At 43.6% G+C, this 16,567-nt stretch overlaps 1 protein-coding gene across 1 annotated transcript in view; it reads right to left on the bottom strand.

Annotated features, from left to right (window-relative positions):
- OFD1 (OFD1 centriole and centriolar satellite protein) overlaps positions 1 to 16,567 on the bottom strand; it is a 1,865,993-nt gene that overhangs the window by 769,133 nt on the left and 1,080,293 nt on the right. Inside the window, exon 19 of the mRNA XM_044072530.1 lies at positions 310 to 451. Coding sequence (XP_043928465.1) covers positions 310 to 451 — 142 coding nt within the window. The remainder of the gene's footprint in view (positions 1 to 309; positions 452 to 16,567) is intronic.

The following is a 16,567-nucleotide window of genomic DNA, read 5'->3' on the forward strand; positions in this document are numbered from 1 at the left end:
TCGGAGCCGACGATCGGCTCCGAACCCATGTGTAAGAACAAACGGCGAGATTGAACACTCTCACATTACAAGTTACATGCTACTTGTCTGACATTAGGAGAGTCGACTAAAGTTTAGATAAGGCAAAAGCATCTAAAATTTAAACAATTGGATAATATGAAGTACCCAAGATATGTTCCAAGGTGCCTCCCACATAAAACACTTTTCATTGCATTTAAAAATGGAAAAGTAAATCTGTGTCAGACTTTGCAGTGGTAAACAAACATAAGAAAAATAAACTAAAATATTCTGCACAGAGACATCACTTACCTTTGAAAAATGTATCCATCACCTGGCAAGGGAGAACTTGGTTTATGAACAGCTGCATTTGCAGATGGGTGGTATTCACTTCTTGGAATGGGAGACACATGACCCACATGCGAGTTATGAGGAGATTCATCAGTCACATCATCTGCAAAAGTTTAAAAAAAGCACGTAGAGCATCCAGCGTTTGTTTTATATACAATTATCTTAGTAATAACAATCACGACTGCTGCTTTGTAAGGATGCAAGTTGACATAAATGAATAACCATCTACTCCTACAAATTACATTAACTCAACCAAACGTTAGTAGAAAGAGAAATCGCAAAAAATAAATTACAGTTAGCCTGCATAACACAGTGAGCACTTTACAACATGGCAAGGGGGAAGGAACAGGCTCAGCAAAATTTCCTGTGTTAATTTTTCCTGTTTTGACAGTCACCTTGATCATAAAAAGGCAATGCTGTGGTTAATACTATTGAACTGCTACCATTAGATACACATTGGTATCCAGTGTGCGTACGTGCACACACACACACACACACACACACACACACACACACACACACACACACACACACACACACACACATAAGAGACTTAATTTTTTTTGTCTGACACACACATCCTGTTTGTGTGTGTGTGCATATGCGTATGCATGCGTGCCAGCATGTGTGTGACCAAAATCAAGTCTCTGACTTTGCTGTGCTTTGGGGACATACTTGGTTACAAACATTAAAATCAACATATTTCTGAAGAAAAACTGAAACACAAAAACATAGAGAAAAAAGCAGTTCTGTATATTCAATGTTGCAACAGATGCTCACAAAACAGTGGAGAATGAGGCAGTGAATCATCACATTTGAATTGTTCATCAGAAAATCTATATTGGTTTCAATCATTTTTATTCGAGACAGTACACTTGTGTAGGTAAACTTGCCATAAATGTAGATGTTTTAATAGCTCACAGGTGCACTACCCCAAGCTAAATGGGTCATACTCCTGAGTACCAGCCAGCATTCACAGCTAAAGGATGCCTTCCACATGCACCAACTTGCAAGAGTGTGAACAGAGCTCCCTACAAAGACAACTGGAGCAAAAAATCTTCAGAACATTTTTTTACCAAGAAGAAAGGCAACAGCCCTGACAGAACAACTTTACTGCTGGGTTTGTTTTATAACACTGTACAAACAGGTGAAACAGCCACACCCTGGCAACACAAAACAGAAAACAAGGGGGGTTACTGCAACACTGATTGATTAGTACACAACTGTACTATGTTCAGTCATAGATCAATGTTGCAGTAGCCTAAGTTAAATGGGTAGATTACCACAGCTTAGAAAAATAATAAAGGGAGGGGGCCAATACACAGACTCCAGGAGGTCCTGGAAAATTATCTTAAGTCAGGCTTGTTCTGTACTCTGAAAAGGAATCCAGTTTATAGTTCTTAGTAAACAGTGTGCAGAGGACAAAGTCACTGCCTCTAAAATACTTCTACAGTCCACCCCTTTCCAGAGATGCACAGAAGAAGTCAAAGCCATATAGAATCATACAAACACTGCCTGAAAGTGGTTTACTATGCTAAGTACAACAAAAAGCAACAGCATTAGACAACCACCTAGAAATGGTCAGCTTTAACACTGGCTATCCTTTCTTTTTACTGTTATAGCAGACAAACAGTAGATCAGCTTTCCTGAAGGCTTGAGATTTATCTAAGTAATATATGACCTGCCTGCGGAAATCCAGTGTGTGAAGAGTCTTTTCTGTCGTATTCGTGGGTTCAGGAAAGGAGACAGGGAGATGAACGATATGGCTTACATTACAACCACTTTACGCATAAAAGAAAGATTAGTTCTCAAAGAAACCATGCCCTTTTGAAAAATGAGGTAGGGTTGATTCACCATAAGTGCTTGTAGCTCAGATAGTCTTCTATCAAATGTTAGAACAATAAGTATAACAGCCTGATGATCTGGTTCAAATGGAGACAAAACATTTAAAGTGTAAATATGAGATCCCAAAGAGGAGCCCCTTCTTTCCTAGGTGGACAGATACGTAAACACTCATAGGTTCATACTAGGCTATCTGCCCTAGGTCATTTATAAGCCTAGCCAGAGTGTGTTTGGCTTTCGCCACCCATTTTAAATTAATTTTGCTATGCCCTTTTTCGAGGTTAGTATACTGTGCCTCTGTCTAACAGTGACACAGAAGTGATACCCGGGGTAAACCTACAATCCCCCATACACTCATCAAGATTCCTCTTGAAGAGAGTCAATGAGGGACTCTGCCTAACCTGGACTGGGATTTTATTCCAGAGTGAAGGGAGCCTCTGGGTTATGAATCTGTCCCTCCAGCATGTCCTATTTATTTCAGTGCTGAGGTTCAAGTCTCGAGCGTAGCTCGATGGGATTTGGATTTTCTGAGGTGCAGCATGTCCATTAATTCCGGGTTGGACATGGCTTTACACGTCAGGCACAGATCACCTCTGAGCAGGCGGTATGCCAATGAGTAGAGCTGGAGTTTCTTTAACCAGGCAGCATATGGCATCTGTTTGAGCCCTTTGATCCTCTTGGTGAGGTACTTTTGGGGTCTTTCCAGTTGCAGCAGGTGTCTGGTAAGGTACATCCCAAAAGGGGCATTGTACTCAATTATGGGCCTAATGAGGGATGAGTAAAGAGGCACGATGACCTCCCCAGATCTAGATGTGAATCCCTTCATGATTAGGTGGGCTATATAAAATGTTTTTCTAACCACTTTGGCCACGTGGTTGTCAAATGAGAGATTGCTATCAACTTGGGTCCCCAGGTCCCCAATTACTTCTTCTGTACTTAATGGATTACCACCTATGTGGTAATTTGTGGGCACTGTTTTTGCCAAAGGGATGACTATACACTTTTTGGCGTTTAGCTTGAGGCCATGGCTCTGGCACCAGTTGTCTGTTTCTATGAGGCCGTTTTGGAGGATGCTTGTGTCGGCTGGAGAGTCGATTAGGGCCCGCAATTTGCAGTCATCTGCGAACTTGGTTAGCCACAGTCCTTCCGTGTTGGCCTGTACCTCCGAGAAATATATACGGAACAAGGGAGGTCCCAGGACTGAGCCTTGTGGGACGCCACTTGTAACTGGTTTGGAGTCTGACATGGCTCCAGCAATTCTAACCATGTGGGTTCTGTCCTTGAGCCAGTTTGCAACCCATCTAGTGACATAGGGGTTTATATTTAAGCTGGTGAGCTTATCTATAATGCCGAGTGGGGTATTGTATTGAAGGCTTTTGCGAGGACCAGGTAGGCTGTGTGGACCACCTTCCCCTCGTCAATGGCATTGGTGACTGTTTCAAAGAAATCGACCAGGTTTAAGAGGCAGGATCTGCCCTTAACAAAGCCGAACTGGGTAGGATCCAGTGTCTGTAGGTCCCCAATATCTTTATTTATGAGGTCCATGATGATCCCTTCCATAGCTTTGCAGACCAAGCTAGTCAGGCTTATGGGGCGATAGTTTCCAGGATCCGTTGAGGCACCACCTTTGTGGAGAGGGACCACTGTTGCTGTACGCCACTCTTTGGGTACATATCCTGTAGTAAGGCTGAGATTGAACAGTAGTTTTATGTTTGGGTTTAGCTCTTCTTGGAGTTCATGTAGGACGCAGCCCGGGACACCGTCTGGTCCCATTGATGCTGTGTTTTTTGCTTTGGAGAGGGCGGCTCTTATCTAAGCATCTAAGATGACAGGGGGGGCAGCACTCTGCTGGGATAGATATTTGCCCTTTTGGTGGGGAGGGGGGGAGTTTGCGCTGAACCTGTCAGCTAGGATGTTGGCAATGTCTGTGGATTCGGTGTATTTTTTGTCATTTTGGACTAATTCTGAGCATATCTGGGAATTCCCACCCAGGTTCCTAACATAACTAAAGAAAGCCTTGTGATTATCCTTAGTGTCCTGTGCAATTTTTCTCTCGAAGCTGGCCTTAGATGATTTTATGAGTGCCCGTAGTTTTTTGCTAATACTGATCAGAGATGCCTTCCCTTTTTGGGATTTTGCTCTATCATGTAATAGCTTCCCTCCTTCTATTATATAGTTTGTTTATGGCTGGAGTCCACCAGACAGGATGTGTGCCTTTGGAGGATTGGGTCTTGGTTTTATTTGGGATTGCATGATCCATGCATTCCTGAAGGTGTTCATAGAATGCGTTTATAAAGGATTCTACGGTCTGGGCCGTATTTTCCACAGACCCGGGGGCTTTGAAGGATTCCACCTCAGTTTTGAGGAGTGTGAAATTTGCTTTAGAGATGTTTTTCACTGTAGTTTTCTGGGCAGGGGGTGGGGTCGGGATGTGAATATCCAGTGAGATTAGTTTATGGTCTGATTTTACCAGTGAGGGATACACTTCTGGTCTGGAGCATAGAGTCCCCATGTTGGTGATGATCAGGTCCAGTATGTTTTCCCCTCTTGTGAGAGTGGTAACAAGTTGTTCCATAACATTTGGGTTTATAAATTCTAGGAACCTTTGGGCTAGGGAGTTGGAGCTAGAGTAATGCTCCCAGTCTATGTTTGTGTAGTTGAAGTCGCCCAATATAATGGTGTTTGGAGAGACCTTCATATTTTCCAGTGTTCTCAGGAAGGCCGAGTGGGGTTCCTGGGTTTGGAAGGGTGGTCTGTAGCAGGTTATAAACTGGAAGGCAGTTTTACCCACTGTTAGTTGCACATGGATAGTCTCTGATGCTTCGTGCTGTGCCACCAACCTGGAGGTGTGGGTATCTTTGACCAATATTGATACTCCCCCTCCTTTTGTGGTTCGGTCCAAGTTTTGGGCCTGAAAAGCATGGTATGAGGTATACCCTGGTAGTGCTGGGGTGCTCTTGGGAGCCTTGAACCAGGTTTCTGTTACTGCACAGATATCGATGTTTTCCATGCTAAAGAGAGTTTCGAGTGCATGCATCTTGAGGTTTAGACTTCTGGCATTGAGTAGCATTACTCTTAGTTTCTTATCCCTTGTGATACCTATGGAGGTGGGTTTGTCTTTTGAGCCTTGCCTAAAAAAGGCACTATGGGGGTAGCAAGAGCCTTTGCCAATATCCGAAAGCCCAGGGGTGACAGGTGCAAGCCGTTGCTAGCGAAGCATCGTGGCTTGTCGAGCATGTCATCCCAGGCTGACAGGCATTGGATCCCCTTTGAATGACACCAATACTTAAGCCAATTGTTGAAATTGATCATCTTGTCTTCATATTGTGGCATCATTCTTGGTGAGGGTAAGACGCTACTCAAGGTCAGGGTTATACCGGCCTGGGCTACATGCTCAGAGAGCTCCTCTATGTCTCTTTTCATGTAGTCCAGGGAGGTACGTCTCAGGTCATTCACACCAGCATGGAAAATGACTGAGTCATATTTGTACTTGCCTTGGAGTGACCTGAGTGCTTGTGTTATGTGGCGGATCCTAGCGCCCGACAGGCAGCTCACCATGACCTTCTCCTTGTTCAGCCTGGTGGCGGGGCGTCAGTGTGCCTGACGATAGAGTCACCTATTCCAAGTGTATCAGGTGTGTTGTTTAGCCTTAAGGGCTGTGACTGTTGACACACTGGCTTTGTGAGCTATGTGTTGCACGTGTTTTGTTTTGGGTAGCGGTTGCTTGGGTGTCTGCTTTGGAGGTCTCTGCTGCTTAGGCAGATTTTTATTTAGAGCCTCTGAGTATGTTTTGTGTGTTTATGTGTTTGGTTTGCTGTCGTGGTAGGTCTGTGTGAGACTGGAATTGTAGTGAGTGTGGTTTCCTTCTCCTCCTGACTGGTTATGCCAGTACTGATCACCTGAAGACTGTGCAGGAGAACTCCCTGTTCTAGGCCTGAAAGAGCCCCTGAGCTCTGCCCCTACCACGCCTAGACTACCTCTAGACTGGGAATCATAAGAAGGATACGCCCACCCTTTAGCAGGCCAATTCCTACTAAACTTTGGAGGCTGAACCTGCAAAAATCTTTAACAGTCTGTATAGACTTAGCCTTTGTCTTCCATTTTCTTAAACTGCCTCCAACAGGAGAACCAAACAACACATCAGATTGTAAAGGAGCATCTAAAACTCTTGTTTTAACATGGTCAGATAAATTTTTGATCCTCAGCCAGGCGTGGCTCAAGAACTGACCCAGTGGCAGCCACCCTAGACGAGGCCTGTACAGCATCAAAACCACATTGCAAAGAGGCGCTACCCACCTGTTCAGAAACATGAACTAAATCTTGTAACTCTTTACAATCAATACCTTCCGCCAGAGCATCAACCTTAGACTTCAATCAGAAAGGAGATAGTTTTGTATTTTAACATGTGAAACTGACAATTCAAAGCCCTCATAGCTAGAGTGGAAGAAGTATAAACTTTCTTTCCCCATCTATCCAAGGCCCTGGCTTTTTATCTGCAGGAACCGGATTCTTGACAACAGAAGCCTTAACACCTTTAGGCCCCTGGCTAACAGTTTCTGGGTCTGCCCCTCGGACTTTTAAAAAGATACTTATGAACTTCAGGCACCCTGTAATACCTATCCGTTTAACAGGAGCAGGAGGCAAAGAATCAGGATTAAGAGAAGCCTCTGTAAAACATCTTCCACTACATCCAAAACAGGAGGTATAGCCAAAGGCCTACGCTAGGGTAAAACAAAAATTCCCTAAGCCTTTCCTGAATCAGAGAAGTCCTGACCTTCCCACTTAAAATGCTCCCTCATGGAATGAAGAGTTTCTGAAAAAGAAAAATCCTCAGGAGGAGAAGCAGAAGGAGTAGAATCATCCACATCAGAATCAGAATAAGGAGAGTATTCCTGCAAGTCTTCAGTCAAGACTCTGAAACATCCGGCCTGCTCAAAACTCCCTAGCTCAGGCTCCACCCTAGGTCGCTATCAGGAGGGGCAAAGAACCCTAATCAAAAGAAATCAAATCTTCTGCCATTTTAAGTATATGCTTCTTGGGCACAGTTCCAGAAGAACTAGGGGTGACACCAACTGAAGCTAAACCTGGCCTGCCTCTAGGAGAAGCCTTGGAAATAGAAGGAGAGGGCCTAACCACCCTAGGCAGGAGGGGAGAGTAACCTGAGAAGCCCCATCACCCTGGCCTGCCTCCTGAGAGGCCACATCCTGCAATAACAAGGTCTCTCCCTGGGATCCCCTCGGTCTGAAACTCCGAAAACGAAAAATTTCAGAACGCCAACCGGCACTTGCAATACTGCTTCTGCATCGGACCATGCGCAAAAGACTGAGGATAAGGACGCCGGGTCATGCACATTTGTACCCTGACGTCCTGATGTCAGTCAAATGCACCTTGACCGACGTCAGCCTTATACTTTGATATTCGGGCCGACCGAGGACAGCGGACTACCCAAGTGTAAGGACTGCAGCAATGTGAGATGAAGAACATCAAGGGGGGTTACTGCAACACTGATTGATTAGTACACAACTGTACTATGTTCAGTCATAGATCAATGTTGCAGTAACCTAAGTTAAATGGGTAGATTACCACAGCTTAGAAAAATAATAAAGGGAGGGGGCCAATACACAGACTCCAGGAGGTCCTGGAAAATTATCTTAAGTCAGGCTTGTTCTGTACTCTGAAAAGGAATCCAGTTTATAGTTCTTAGTAAACAGTGTGCAGAGGACAAAGTCACTGCCTCTAAAATACTTCTACAGTCCACCCCTTTCCAGAGATGCACAGCAGAAGTCAAAGCCATATAGAATCATACAAACACTGCCTGAAAGTGGTTTACTATGCTAAGTACAACAAAAAGCAACAGCATTAGACAACCACCTAGAAATGGTCAGCTTTAACACTGGCTATCCTTTCTTTTTACTGTTATAGCAGACAAACAGTAGATCAGCTTTCCTGAAGGCTTGAGATTTATCTAAGTAATATATGACCTGCCTGCGGAAATCCAGTGTGTGAAGAGTCTTTTCTGTCGTATTCGTGAGTTCAGGAAAGGAGACAGGGAGATGAACGATATGGCTTACATTACAACCACTTTATGCATAAAAGAAAGATTAGTTCTCAAAGAAACCATGCCCTTTTGAAAAATGAGGTAGGGTTGATTCACCATAAGTGCTTGTAGCTCAGATAGTCTTCTATCAGATGTTAGAACAATAAGTATAACAGCCTGATGATCTGGTTCAAATGGAGACAAAACATTTAAAGTGTAAATATGAGATCCCAAAGAGGAGCCCCTTCTTTCCTAGGTGGACAGATACGTAAACACTCATAGGTTCATACTAGGCTATCTGCCCTAGGTCATTTATAAGCCTAGCCAGAGTGTGTTTGGCTTTCGCCACCCATTTTAAATTAATTTTGCTATGCCCTTTTTCGAGGTTAGTATACTGTGCCTCTGTCTAACAGTGACACAGAAGTGATACCCGGGGTAAACCTATGATCCCCCATACACTCATCAAGATTCCTCTTGAAGAGAGTCAATGAGGACTCTGCCTAACCTGGACTGGGATTTTATTCCAGAGTGAAGGGAGCCTCTGGGTTATGAATCTGTCCCTCCAGCATGTCCTATTTATTTCAGTGCTGAGGTTCAAGTCTCTCGAGCGCGTAGCTCGATGGGATTTGGATTTTCTGAGGTGCAGCATGTCCATTAATTCCGGGTTGGACATGGCTTTACACGTCAGGCACAGATCGCCTCTGAACAGGCGGCATGCCAATGAGTAGAGCTGGAGTTTCTTTAACCAGGCAGCATATGGCATCTGTTTGAGCCCTTTGATCCTCTTGGTGAGGTACTTTTGGGGTCTTTCCAGTTGCAGCAGGTGTCTGGTAAGGTACATCCCAAAAGGGGCATTGTACTCAATTATGGGCCTAATGAGGGATGAGTAAAGAGGCACGATGACCTCCCCAGATCTAGATGTGAATCCCTTCATGATTAGGTGGGCTATATAAAATGTTTTTCTAACCACTTTGGCCACGTGGTTGTCAAATGAGAGATTGTTATCAACTTGGGTCCCCAGGTCCCTAATTACTTCTTCTGTACTTAATGGATTACCACCTATGTGGTAATTTGTGGGCACTTTGTTTTTGCCAAAGGGGATGACTATACACTTTTTGGCGTTTAGCTTGAGGCCATGGCTCTGGCACCAGTTGTCTGTTTCTATGAGGCCGTTTTGGAGGATGCTTGTGTCGGCTGGAGAGTCGATTATGGCGCCCAGTTTGCAGTCATCTGCGAACTTGGTTAGCCACAGTCCTTCCGTGTTGGCCTGTACCTCCGAGAAATATATACCGAACAAGGGAGGTCCCAGGACTGAGCCTTGTGGGATGCCACTTGTAACTGGTTTGGAGTCTGACATGGCTCCAGCAATTCTAACCATGTGGGTTCTGTCCTTGAGCCAGTTTGCAACCCATCTAGTGACATAGGGGTTTATATTTAAGCTGGTGAGCTTATCTATAATGCCCGAGTGGGGTATTGTATTGAAGGCTTTTGCGAGGACCAGGTAGGCTGTGTGGACCACCTTCCCCTCATCAATGGCATTGGTGACTGTTTCAAAGAAATCGACCAGGTTTAAGAGGCAGGATCTGCCCTTAACAAAGCCGAACTGGGTAGGATCCAGTGTCTGTAGGTCCCCAATATCTTTATTTATGAGGTCCATGATGATCCTTCCATAGCTTTGCAGACCAAGCTAGTCAGGCTTATGGGGCGATAGTTTCCAGGATCCGTTGAGGCACCACCTTTGTGGAGAGGGACCACTGTTGCTGTACGCCACTCTTTGGGTACATATCCTGTAGTAAGGCTGAGATTGAACAGTAGTTTTATGTTTGGGTTTAGCTCTTCTTGAGTTCATGTAGGACGCAGCCCGGACACCGTCTGGTCCCATTGATGCTGTGTTTTTGCTTTGGAGAGGGCTCTTATCTAAGCATCTAAGATGACAGGGGCAGCACTCTGCTGGGATAGATATTTGCCCTTTGGTGGGAGGAGGGAGTTTGTGCTGAACCTGTCAGCTAGGATGTTGGCAATGTCTGTGGATTCGGTGTATTTTTTGTCATTTTGGACTAATTCTGAGCATATCTGGGAATTCCCACCCAGGTTCCTAACATAACTAAAGAAAGCCTTGTGATTATCCTTAGTGTCCTGTGCAATTTTTCTCTCGAAGCTGGCCTTAGATGATTTTATGAGTGCCCGTAGTTTTTTGCTAATACTGATCAGAGATGCCTTCCCTTTTTGGGATTTTTCTCTATCATGTAATAGCTTCCTCCTTCTATTATATAGTTTGTTTATGGCTGGAGTCCACCAGACAGGATGTGTGCCTTTGGAGGATTGGGTCTTGGTTTTATTTGGGATTGCATGATCCATGCATTCCTGAAGGTGTTCATAGAATGCGTTTATAAAGGATTCTATGGTCTGGGCCGTATTTTCCACAGACCCGGGGGCTTTGAAGGATTCCACCTTGGTTTTGAGGAGTGTGAAATTTGCTTTAGAGAAGTTTTTCACTGTGGTTTTCTGGGCAGGGGGTGGGGTCGGGATGTGAATATCCAGTGAGATTAGTTTATGGTCTGATTTTACCAGTGAGGGATACACTTCTGGTCTGGAGCATAGAGTCCCCATGTTGGTGATGATCAGGTCCAGTATGTTTTCCCCTCTTGTGAGAGTGGTAACAAGTTGTTCCATAACATTTGGGTTTATAAATTCTAGGAACCTTTGGGCTAGGGAGTTGGAGCTAGAGTAATGCTCCCAGTCTATGTTTGTGTAGTTGAAGTTGCCCAATATAATGGTGTTTGGAGAGACCTTCATATTTTCCAGTGTTCTCAGGAAGGCCGAGTGGGGTTCCTGGGTTTGGAAGGGTGGTCTGTAGCAGGTTATAAACTGGAAGGCAGTTTTACCCACTGTTAGTTGCACATGGATAGTCTCTGATGCTTCGTGCTGTGCCACCAACCTGGAGGTGTGGGTATCTTTGACCAATATTGATACTCCCTGTCCTTTGTGGTTCGGTCCAAGTTTTGGGAAAAGCATGGTATGAGGTATAACCTGGTAGTGCTGGGGTGCTCTTGGGAGCCTTGAACCAGGTTTCTGTTACTGCACAGATATCGATGTTTTCCATGCTAAGGAGAGTTTCGAGTGCATGCATCTTGAGGTTTAGACTTCTGGCATTGAGTAGCATTACTCTTAGTTTCTTATCCCTTGTGATACCTATGGAGGTGGGTTTGTCTTTTGAGCCTTGCCTAAAAAAGGCACTATGGGGGTAGCAAGAGCCTTTGCCAATATCCGAAAGCCCAGGGTGACAGGTGCAAGCCGCCTAGCGAAGCATCGTGGCTTGTCGAGCATGTCATCCCAGGCTGACAGGCATTGATCCCTTTGAATGACACCAATACTTAAGCCAATTGTTGAAATTGATCATCTTGTCTTCATATTGTGGCATCATTCTTGGTGAGGGTAAGACGCCACTCAAGGTCAGGGTTACACCGCCTGGGCTACATGCTCAGAGAGCTCCTCTATGTCTCTTTTCATGTAGTCCAGGAGGTGCCTCAGGTCATTCACACCAGCATGGAAAATGACTGAGTCATATTTGTACTTGCCTTGGAGTGACCTGAGTGCTTGTGTTATGTGGCGGATCCTAGCGCCCGACAGGCAGCTCACCATGACCTTCTCCTTGTTCAGCCTGGTGAGCGGGACGTCAGTGTGCCTGACGATAGAGTCACCTATTCCAAGTGTATCAGGTGTGTTGTTCAGCCTTAAGGGCTGTGACTGTTCGGCACACTGGCTTTGTGAGCTATGTGTTGCACGTGTTTTGTTTTGGGTAGCGGTTGCTTGGGTGTCTGCTTTGGAGGTCTCTGCTGCTTAGGCAGATTTTTATTTAGAGCCTCCGAGTATGTTTTTGTGTGTTTATGTGTTTGGTTTGCTGTCGTGGTAGGTCTGTGTGAGACTGGAATTGTAGTGAGTGTGGTTTCCTTCTCCTCCTGACTGGTTATGCCAGTACTGAGTTGAGTTAGCCCCCAGTTTGGCTATATGGTTGCATCTCTCACATGTGTTGGAATTTGTTGGGAGGAGGAGAGGGTTGTCTGTGTACATGAGGCACTTGTAACATTGCCTCAAGATTCCCAGATTCACCAGCTGGACCGGAGAGGAGATTGACAACTGACCTTTGGACATGCTAGAATAGTATTGGGAATTCCTTTATAACTGAAAAAAGGGCCAATGGGGAACAAGGTACTCAAGGGGAGTTTGTGAGGGTGTAGTGCTTTTAATTTTTTAGTGCTGACTTAGTGAGCAAGTGCCAGGTAACTTAAATGCAATGTGTTACAGGTAACTTAAATGCAAAAACGACAAACAGTAACTTTCTTTCAAGTGAAAAAAGAAAATAAGTACAGTAAGCAATGCAGATATCACTAGGGATCCACAAAAGCACTGAAAAGCTGCGTTTTAGGTGGAATTAGCGTTTCAGGGAAATAACAAGCAAACAAACAACAAGCATACAAACAAAGCTAGATTCAGCAGGCTTGGATCTAGTCTATGCTACAGCAAACAAGGTGTACCAATTTCAGTAAGAAACAGTTCAAATATGCAGGCACTATAAGCCTTTAACCAGAAATTCCCAGCTCAGAAGGGCAGAGTCCAGCCTCTCCTCCCACAAGAGTGCAGACCACGAACCTTCTTAATGTAAAATAACTGGCCTGAAGCCCAAATGCTTAAACCAGAACTAATACACTTTTAGAATAACAGACACTGAGCCCTCAATCAGCAGTTCCCAACTTAGAAGGATGTAAGCTACCTGTCCTGCCACCACAGTGCAGACCACAAACCTTCCTAATGTAAAACAACTGGTCTGAAGCCCAAGTGCTTAATCCAAAAGACTTAAAAGAATGATGGCTACACTTTAATCAAGTTACTACCAAGCAGTAATAAATACAGTTGAATAGTTTAAAGAATGCCTGGATTAGTGCTCAAGTTATACAAACAAAGCTAGATTCAGCAGGCCTGGATCTAGTCTATGCTACAGCAAACAAGGTGTACGAATTTCAATAATAAGCAGTTCAAATATGCAGGCACTATAAGCTTTTAACTAGAAATTCCCAGCTCAGAAGGGCAGAGTTCAGACTCTCCTCCCACAAGAGTGCAAACCATGAACCCTCAATGTAAAATAACTGGCCTGAAGCCCAAGTTCTTAAACCAGAATTAATACACTTTTAGAATAACAGACACTGAGCCCTCAGTCAGCAGTTCCCCAACTTAGAAGGATGTAAGTTACCTGTTCTGCCACTACAGTGCAGACCACAAACCTTCTTAATGTAAAACAACTGGTCTGAAGCCCAAGTGCTTAAACTAAAAGGCTTAGAATGAGTTACACCAAGCAGTAATAAATACAACTGAGTACGTTTAAGATGGCACAAAAGCAAAATAAAGTAGGAAGAAACACAAATACAGTAAAAGCAGATACATTTTTTAAGTGGAAAGAGAGAAAGGAGTAGCAGAAACTAAGCTAATTGGCCTTCTCAAATGTTCTCCCTGTACTAGGTAGAATGAGGTAATGACACTAGAATGGGAGGAGGGTCCCAGATCAAATTTACACTAGGGGCGGGCAACTGCAAAGCCACCAACTATAAAAACACTATACCAACAGGGAGGGAGGGTGGAAAACAAACTGCAGAAATGTTTCTCACAGCTGAAAAGCAGCAGTGAGCCTTTAAATGAAAGTTTTAAACAGCTAAAGGAGCCTCTAGAAAAAACAGTTTAACTGCAACAAGTTATCAGAAACAAACAACCCAACAGATGCTTAATAAAAGTGGACAATTTCCAGTTAATACCTCACACACAGTGAAACTAGCTAGAAAAATACACAATACACTAAGTGCTATAAATAACATAGAAATAAAGAACAAAATAAACAAACAACAGGATACTTAATGTTATATATTATAGCTCCGAGTTTCCTCAGTGTCTTTCCTTCTATCAGCTCCCTTCCAAAAAGCTGTCTGAGATGAGCATGACTTGAAGGGAGGAAGCAAAGGGCAAACAAGCAGAAATAGTCAAGAAATGCATTTTGACAGAGGAATAAGAAGACAGTAACTCACACAAATAATCAAAAAAAAAAAACAAAGGCAACAGGGAGTGAAGAGGGTCCTGGTTCTTGGACTGGCATCAACTACAAAATATCTTCCACTTGCTCCATTTACTTCCTGCTGAATGTCCCCAGAAAACAGGTGCCTAGACAAATTTAAATTCTATCATTCAGGCAGTTAGTAAAGAATTTTGGTAGGGGTATATGAAACAAACTCTGTCTTTTGTGAACAAATATTGTCTGTGGGGAAGCTGGTGGTAATTGGCCTTGGCCAGATTGAAAAGAAGGGACAACCACTGTTGACTGAGCCAAAAATGAGTCACCACCACAATTTTTGGAGTCTCCTCCTGGATCTTCTGAAGAACCTGGATATTAGTGGGAAGAGTAGAAAACATGTGGGAACATTCATGTCCATGGGAATGAAAAGGGATCTGTCAACTAGGCTTGTTTGCAAGGAGTCCTGGAGCAGAATTTCTCTAGTTTACTGTCCTGTAAGGATGCAAACAGATCTGTCTGAGGCATTCCCCACCACTGGATCCAGTTCTTGAAAAAGCCCAACATGAAATTTCCATTTATGTGGGTCTATGCTGGTCCTGCTGAGCTTGGCTGCAATCACAGGTTGCTCTAACAGAATGTATGAAGTTGGAAGAGTCAAAATGAACTGATTTGCTATGTCTCAAACTGTCAAAGCCAGTCTGCAAAGATGGTAGGATGTGGTGATTTCTTGTTTATGTACCACATCACTGTAGTGGTGTTTGACTACATCCGTAGTGGTCCTAAGGACCAGAACTGGTTTATGGCTTTCAAAGCACTAATCATGATCAACATATCTCTGGCATTTATATGTTTCTCTGTCTACCCCTCTGAAAAATGCATCCCATGCAAGTCTGATGCATCTGTAGTTACATACTGCATGGGGGTCGGAAGAGATAGTGCGAGACCTGGCCTTCGAGAGATATGGGCTAGCCACCAATCTGAAGGGGACAAAGGGTGTAGATGCTGAATCTAGAATGATCCGAAGTATCATTGTATTTTCCTCATATGGAGTCTGGCAGATAGTCATGCTGAGTAAGAAGACTGTCCTTGGGGTTTTGAGGATTTTTTATGGAGTCTCTTTGCTATTACTTTTATTTCCTTTGAAAATGGAGGACTAAAAAATCTGAATAATTCCTCGTATTAATGTTTCACTTTCATCAGGATTTGTTAACAGTGAAGCAGAAGGGACAAACAGAAACTCCTTATCCAAAGAAGAATTTAAAATACCAGTCTAAACATCTTCAGGTAGATTCTGACTATGCCCAGAAGCAGCAGATCTACAGGATGAATCAGGAGCATTATAAGCACACTTCAAAATGTGCTCTAATGATGATCACTAGATGTCATTTAGTATTTACTATTTATTTATTTTATTTTACATTTGTTAACTGGGATTGTCTGGCTAAGCAAAAGCCCTTTTTCAGCAAAGGCCTGGGGAGAAAAGCTTCAAAACATAGTTACTCTTTAGTGGCTAGTTTGAATACTTTAAGATGTGAAAGTGATATAACTTCTTGTGGGAGTTTGTTCCAAGCAATAGAGGGATGGTAGCTCTATGTAATGGCTCCTATTTTGGACTTGGGCTTGTAAATCTGTAAAAGGTCTTGGGTGGAGCTCCTGAGTAGTCTGGATGGGACATAGTGGGAGATTATGGTGCCTCGTTCTGGACAGTAGTATGGTGAATAAATAATGGAGTGTATAATTTGGAGCTGAGAGAGGAGTATGAGGTGTGGTACTTCAAGCCAGTTTAGATGTTTGAGAGAGATACAGTGGTGAGGTTTGCTGTGCAGCAATTCTGGCTATTTTGTGATAGGTTGATTCGAGTTTGCTAAGTAAGGTGGAGTTAAGATTTGTGAGTATTTGGGAGCAGTATGTTAGGCATGGCAAAAGATAAGCATGTGTGATTGCAGTTCTAGATTCAGGGGTTAGGAATGTTTTATTTCTGTAGATAAGTCCTAGCTTTTGATGGGTTTTCCTGATACAGTTATTTATATGGAGGTCAAATTTTAGCTGATCATCATTGGTTACACCAAGGAGTTTAGTACTAGAGTCAGCAACTATGAGAGGGTGATTCAGGGATTTTATTTGAAAAGTAGATTTGATATGAGTAACAGTTTTGGGGAGCAACAGTTTTGGGGAGAAAGAGTAAGAGTTTGTTTTTTTGGGGGATTAAGGATGAGCTGATTATTGGTGAACCAGGTTTCAACAGAGTTGAAAGAAGACTGGGTAGCTGTCAGAAGTTCAGAAGG

Source organism: Protopterus annectens, chromosome 5.part0 (genome assembly GCF_019279795.1).
Source record: "Protopterus annectens isolate FY-2018-M chromosome 5.part0, PAN1.0, whole genome shotgun sequence".
Taxonomy (NCBI): Eukaryota; Metazoa; Chordata; order Ceratodontiformes; family Protopteridae; genus Protopterus; species Protopterus annectens.